Source organism: Nannospalax galili, unplaced genomic scaffold (assembly GCF_000622305.1).
Source record: "Nannospalax galili isolate Female #2095 unplaced genomic scaffold, S.galili_v1.0 scaffold1230, whole genome shotgun sequence".
NCBI lineage: Eukaryota > Metazoa > Chordata > Mammalia > Rodentia > Spalacidae > Nannospalax > Nannospalax galili.
Genome location: NW_008329135.1, coordinates 1,196,405 through 1,203,564, shown reverse-complemented (window position 1 = coordinate 1,203,564; position 7,160 = coordinate 1,196,405). Strand labels below are relative to the sequence as shown.

The following is a 7,160-nucleotide window of genomic DNA, read 5'->3' as shown; positions in this document are numbered from 1 at the left end:
CTATCATCTATCTATCATCTATCTATCTATCTATCTATCTATCTATCTATCTATCTATCATCTATCTATCTATCATTTATCTATCTATCTATCATCTATCTATCTATCATCATCATCATCATCATCATCATCATCAATCATCTAGCATCTATCTATACCAGCTAATAAGCACAAACTAGGTCAAACCAGACGAACCTAAACCTCTCCCTATCATATGACTGACTAAAGGTAACAAGTCCGAAATTCAAATTAATGCACCCCATTTCTGGGAGAGGAGGCTTTGGGTGAGATGACTCTGAAAATCATAGGTAGCAATAACTAAGCCCCATAGCTAAACCTACTGCAATGTGTTTCAAGTGCCTTTCTGTCTGGAATGCGTGGGTAACACATGCAACTGGGACAGGAGAGATGGGAGAAGACAGCTAGAACAGGTACAGGTGGATACAAATACTGAATAGATGAACCATTTTTTTTTTAAAGCATTAAGGACTTTTTTGGGGGTCTTGGTCCTATCGCATTCTCCTGCTGCTAAGACCAGATCTCTTTTGATAGCTTTGTTTAGGGATGCACTACTCTTTCCTTACCACACAGAGAAGCCAGAAAGAGTCCTGCTGGGAAATATCTGATATAATAATGGGCATGATAAACATTTGAAACTGGGTGAATGGTCCCTGTGTTCTTTGGGAGTCTTCCATAATAGTTGATATTGATTTTTTAATGAGAGAAAAGCTGACAAAATGCAGGCTTTTATGGGAGTGAACTCAGCCAGCAAAACTCTTGGGTCTCCTACAGATGTTACTTTCAAGCAAGATGGGAATTACACAGATTATTTTTTCCCTGCTTTTCCCAAGGGGGAATAAAACACCACAGATATCTGGCAACAAGATGCTTTCTGTTGAGGATGAGCCATTAGCTCTGCATTGAACCAGCCGAATGCCTGTGTCTCATGATCCTGGATACTGATCATTCACAGAACCCAGACTTGATGACCTGTGCCAAGCATTTCTCAACTTGTAACTGGGTTATGTTGTTGTGTGCTGAACTGCGTTTAAAGACGTTAACCCAAACAGAATGGAGAGAAAGAGGGACTAAGTGCATATGGAGAAAGTGGTTTTTCACAAATTTAAACTTGCTTTTAAACCTTCCCTGATTACTTTATCTAGAGTTGCATAAGATGTACAGCGGAGGGAAAGAAGGAACTGGGCATAGCTGACTGGAAACGGAGGCAACGACACACTGCTGCTCTGCTTGTATCCATCCACAAGGTTAAACGGTCCACACTGCCCCTGATGTTGATTCCAGTGTCTGCAGCAGTGTAACCCTAAGATAATATGTTTAAACTTTGTACATGAATCCGCTGCTAATATTTTCCTTTTATCTTAAAAGTCAAACCTGATTCAATTAAAACTCAGGTAAATTTCTGAATATCTTACATACCAGAAACTTTGAATAATTTATTTTAAATTTATATGAGAAATTATTTCAAAACATGACTAAAGTGTTATATATGGACTTCTTTTAAAATTTATTTATTTATTATTTATTGTGTGTATGTGTGTGTGTGTGTGTGTGTGTGTGTGTGTATGTGTGTTTGTATGCCACATGTGTGCAGGTGCCTATGGAGGCCTGGAGCTGGAGGTACAAGCAGATGTAAGCTGCCAAATGCGACTGCTGAGAACAGAATTCAGGTCCTTTCCAAGAGCAGCAGGTGCTCTTAACCACCGAGTCATCTCTCTACCCCTCTACTTCTTTTCAGTGACATATATTACATTTTGTTGTTATTTTGGAGACAGGATGGCCTTGAACTTGCAATCATCTTGCCTCAGCCTCTTGACTGCTCTGTTAACATGCTTAGCCTAATATCTAATTTAAACTTTTTAATGATTAATATGTCACGCGTCGAATCTTTTTAAAAGGAGTGCAGAAAGTTTATTTTTTATTTTTCTAAAAATATTTTATTTTTTATTTTACATGTATGAATATATTGCCTGCATGTTTGCAAGTGCACCCCTGTCATGCCATGCCCGCACAAGTCAGAAGAAGACATCGGAGTTCCTGGAACTGGAGTTACAGACAGCTGTGAACCTCCACATGGGCGCTGGGACTTGAATCTGAGTTCTCTGCAAGAATAGTCAATGCTCTTAACTGCTGAGTCATCTTTCCAGGCACACAGAAGTTTTATTAAACAAACAAAAAATCTAAACAAAGGCTTTTTATTTTTGGAAGAACCCCTTTTTTATTTGTCTCCCTTGCTTGGTTGTTTTCCCACATAATTTTAGTGTCACCTGAGAAATGGCTGAGAAATTGGTGGCTTTCTTTTCTGGAGTGTGTGTCTGGTTAAGGTGCCTGTCATTATTGGAACTACTCCTTTATGCATACCACTGTAAACATTATAGATGCTGGACACCTCTGCTACTTATATGCGCACATCTTATCATCATTACTCAACTGAAAATGTAAAATATCTGACTGGATCTTATGTGTTAATACATCTTTTATAGTTTCTGGTATATGGGCTTAGACGTCATAGAATTTCTCTTTTGTCATAGAATCATCCTGTTACAGACTATAAGCCATCCCATAACTTCAACAAAATCTAAAGGAACTGAGATCCAGAATGCACATTCAATATGAATCACTAGTTATTACTGGAAAGCCATCTTGGAGATTCTGGAACCGGTCAGAATGTTATCATCCAGTTTACACAAGAAGAAACCAAAATGCTTTTTATATGAAAGATGTTTATAATGTTTTTAGATTTCCTTATTTTTAAGGAATAGAGAAACAAGGTGACCCTGACATTTATAAGTTAAAGCAGAGTCCAAGTCTTCATTGCAACAAAGTCAACATATATTCAGTGCTATCCTGTAGACGTTTCAGGCGATGATGGAAGTTTTTCTATCTGTGCTGTCCAATAAGGTGACACTAACCACGTGCACCCTTTGAGTACTTGAAAAGTGAGGCGAGTGAGGCCTGGGGATGTGGCTCAGTGGTGGAGCACATGTGTAGCAATCCCCAGAAAAGAAGAAGACAAAATAAATAAAAGCACACAAAACAAAAAAAAACTTGAATTGTAGAAAAGTAACTAGTGAGATTGAGGAACTGAAGTTTTGGCTTTAATAAACACTAATTTAAATTTTAATGACTACATATGACTGTAGGATACTATATCGAACAGGGTTCTTTTAATTATTAATAACTTTAATTAATATATTAATCAAGTATTAAATTATAACTATCCAGGCACTGCCAAGTATGAATGAAAACAACTGATTATTAGTTGACTTTTGAGACAGGGTCTCATGTAGCTCAGGCTGGCCCCAGACTTGCTTTGCAGTGAAGGATGACCTTGTTCTGAGCCCCTGCCTCCTCCTCCTGGGCTCTGGGATTACAAGTGTGCACTACCAGGCTGGGTTATCTGGAGTGGTAGGTAAGCACCCTGCCAACTGAACTATCACTCTAGCCTGATAGTATTTACATTAACTTAACAATGATCTTGCATAATCACATTAATAAATTGAGCTCTACTAGATGATGGGTACTGTCCTAAATAGTTTATAGTAATTATCAGTTAGAGCTGTAAAATTTAAACAATTAATGCTTTGCATAGGGACTGGTCCATATGAAGCATTCACTACTAGATTGTTTACCCATTAGTTCTATAAGATAGAAGCTATTATCTTCATGTAATACATAAGGAAATGGTTTTTAGGATTAAGTATAATGTACCCAAAAGAATGTAACCAATAAAGTGCCAAGCTGACATTCAAAACCAGTGAGGCCCAACCTCACAAGGTTTGTCCCCTTAACAACTATTTAGCAGAATTAAAAGCTCTAAGCCAGTCGTGTGTGATTGATTCCAAACTCCACACTGATGGGCCAGTGGTTTGTTCCTCTCCTACAGACTGTGCATGTATGTACTCAAATAAATCATATCTTTCTTTTAAGTTCTTTCTGTCAAGTTCCTCTTCCCTCACACTGTGTGACTTTTTTCATTTCTTTGTGTTGGATAGTGGAATTAAACACTTGAATTTTCCCTCTTGGTTGACAGAAGAGATAGGGACATGGTTCATAGACCCAACATATAGGATTAAATTCATCAGTCTCTGGTGCAATCACTAATAAGTAGTTTTAATTTTTGACCCTAAGTTTCTTAATCTGAGAAATGGTCAGGTGTTCAGAAATTGGGACAGGGAGCCTGGACACAACTCTGCTTGTTCTACATCATGAGGCTGACATGATGTATAAATGGGATAAGATTTTAAGAGAGTTTTGAAAAATTCTAAGGCACAATGCAACTGTAAACATTTTTTTTTTTAAATTTTAAGGTTCATTTTTATTTTATGTGTATGAATGTTTTGTCTGCATGTATGTAAGTGCACCATTTGTGTGCAGTGTCCACGGACGCCAGAGAAGGTGCCAGATCCTCTGGGACTGGAGTTACAAGCAGTTGTCAGCAGCCATGTGGATATTGGGAACCGAACCTGTGTCCTCTGGGGGAGCACCAAGTGCTCTTAACCTCTGAGCCATCTCTCAAGCACTCCTGTAGACATTTACTGTGATCACCTCTGAATGCATCAATACTGTTGTGACTAGCCATGTTCCAGTTGATAACTATGAACTAACATATTGAATTATCAAGAAATGTGTTTAGAAATTGTGCCATGGCTCTCTTGTTTGCTCCTTTTTGAGTAGCCCTTTGGGAAACTCTAAGCCATTAGCAAAAATGGACTACTGAAAGAGAAAGGAACGAAGTTTATGATTTTTGTTATTTCTCCAAGGGACTTACCATTTCCAGCAGGTTCAAGAGGAGCTGGCTGTGTTTTCTGATAATATTATAAGCTCTGCAACAAAGTTCCACAAAGTCTTGGAAATGCTGTGTATTTTTTCCACCATCTGTAATAAAGTACTCCATCTCTGAAGTAAAAATGAAAGGGGCTCGGTCCCTGTAAAGCAAAATAAATAGCAGCCATGAGGGGAAACAGTTTGTAGGGATCACGTAGGCCGTGAGGAAAATTTATTCCACTTGAATTTTCTTATTGTTTTCTCTCTTCTCCAGTGTGAATCTCCTCCATTGTGGGAGGAGCTTAGTAATTGAGGGCTTTGACTAGCCGGCCAGCAACTGAGGACAAAGCATAATATGTGTTAACTATGCTGATCTATATTGTTTCAAATGTTTTATTTCAAAGTACATTTGGAATCTACCTATATCTATTAAAAATATATAAAGTCCAATTAACAGTAAAATCAATGCCTATGTAAAGACTTTATAGAAAGTGTATTCACTGACTAGTTTTGAAATGATAAAACAGATCTTGAGTTTGACATTATAGTACTTTAAAAATCATTTTCTTCCTGACCCTTTAGGAAGAAAGTTGGGGTAAAAGTTAAGATGTTGTAATGATAAATTATTTCAGAAGACAATTTATGAAACAACAGCAACCAGCTGTAATAAATTTATTATCATAGACTTATAACAGGGGATTAAAAAAAGTAACCATATATCATTTCACAAAGGACGTGTGGTGAGAATGCTGAGAAAGCAGGAAGACCATGCTAATACATAAGTAATACTGCCCCCTGTCGTCCAAAGAGAGAAAAACAGGCTCCATTTCCCTGACTCAGCCTTTGAGATATGGCAAATCTTAAGACAAAGTGTTATCAGTTCTAGGAGAAGCAGGCCGAGTGAGACCAGAAACATCTTTATCTGATGAGCACTCGTCACATAGATCAATGTGGGGGACAGTGATTTTATATCACTCTTTTTCTAGGGTCTTTTAGCAGCGTTTGAGATGGGAATATAGTTGTGGGTAAACATGTTTTAAATTTGAGAGCCTGGATACGAAGAAGATTAGACCAAATAGTAACACACAATTCGTGGATTCCATTTTCCAAAATAAGGAATAGTGTTCTCAATTGTATCAATGCTTTTCTGTTTTACTGGAAACAGTAGAGTTGGAAATTTCACTCATCAGACCTAACTAGACTTTCAGAAGCAGGGGGCTCGAATCAGAAAGCCAGGCAGATATTTCATGGCACATCTGGGGACATGAGCTTTAGCTGTAAGCAAAACATTTAAAAAGAGTGTTTGGTTATATATATTTTTTAATTTTTAAAAACTCAGAAAAAATATCGACATATGTTCTCCCTCATATGTGGATCCTAGAACCAGACTCTGAAAAATAAATATGCAACCAGACATAACTACAGGAACCAGGATAATGGAAAGGAAACAGGGAGGTAAAGGAAAAGGTCTTAATAAGGGAGATATGGATAAACGGGGGGAGGGAAGGGTATACAAGGAACCTAGGGGATAAAGGGAAAGGAGCTCAAAAGAGGTAGGGCCATAGGAGAAGGGTATTGGTAAGGGAGAAAGGGGGGAATGGGGGCACCTTAAGTGGGAAAACCATGCTGGAGGGGTGAGACAATGAGAGAAATAAACAATGCCTAGCTAGTTTTGAAAACCAGAGGAAACCATATTACTCCTACAGTCTACTGACAAATTATACATAGGAGATCAAGAAATGTATGTCTAGGTAAGGTTTATCTTAGAACAACTGGTTTTTGCCCAAGATTTAGCTACATGACACACAGTAATTAAAAATACCAGACTTGTGGAACTAACCTTCTTGTATGTTTAACAGACATACTTTGAGGTCTATAATAATTTGGTCAGAGGGACATAAAGGACACTTTTTGCTCCTTGCCCTCCTAGGTCGACTAGTTCCAGGGGACTATGAGCATCTCTCAAAATGTCCTATAATGGTGGTGGGTCACCTATCCTCTTGATCAAGGAGGCCCAGGAGACCCCACCAGGTGGACTTGAACCACTGTCCAGTCTACAAAGAAGAGGGTCAACACAGAGGAATCATTTCCTCCATGCTTCCAAGTGAAGCCAACCATGGTCGAACTGGACCTTTGACTTATCTTCACATAGGCGGTACTGGTAAAAGAAAGGAGACAGGGGCTCCTCCCAAGCCCATGTGACCCCTGAGGAACAGATCCTCAAATGAGCTTAAGAGTAAAAATAAATTGGTTTATTTAGACCAACTGTATGGCCTTAAACACCCAAAAGGAACGTATAACCAAAGATTAAAGGGGCCAATATAATTTCATAAGCGTCCATATGTATAGCTAAAGGCTACATAACAAGCAACAAT

The 7,160-nt window shown here is 38.3% G+C and overlaps 1 protein-coding gene across 4 annotated transcripts in view; it reads right to left on the bottom strand.

Moving 5' to 3' along the window:
* The window catches only part of Pik3c2g (phosphatidylinositol-4-phosphate 3-kinase catalytic subunit type 2 gamma), a 402,869-nt gene that overhangs the window by 103,165 nt on the left and 292,544 nt on the right, over positions 1-7,160 (bottom strand). For 3 of the 4 annotated variants that reach the window (XM_029563391.1, XM_029563392.1, XM_029563394.1), the window contains one exon: positions 4,790-4,946. In XM_029563391.1, the coding sequence (XP_029419251.1) occupies positions 4,790-4,946 (157 nt within the window). Of the gene's footprint in view, positions 1-2,030; positions 2,121-4,789; positions 4,947-7,160 lie in introns of those variants that run through there. The other variant, XM_029563397.1, reaches the window with a different exon arrangement.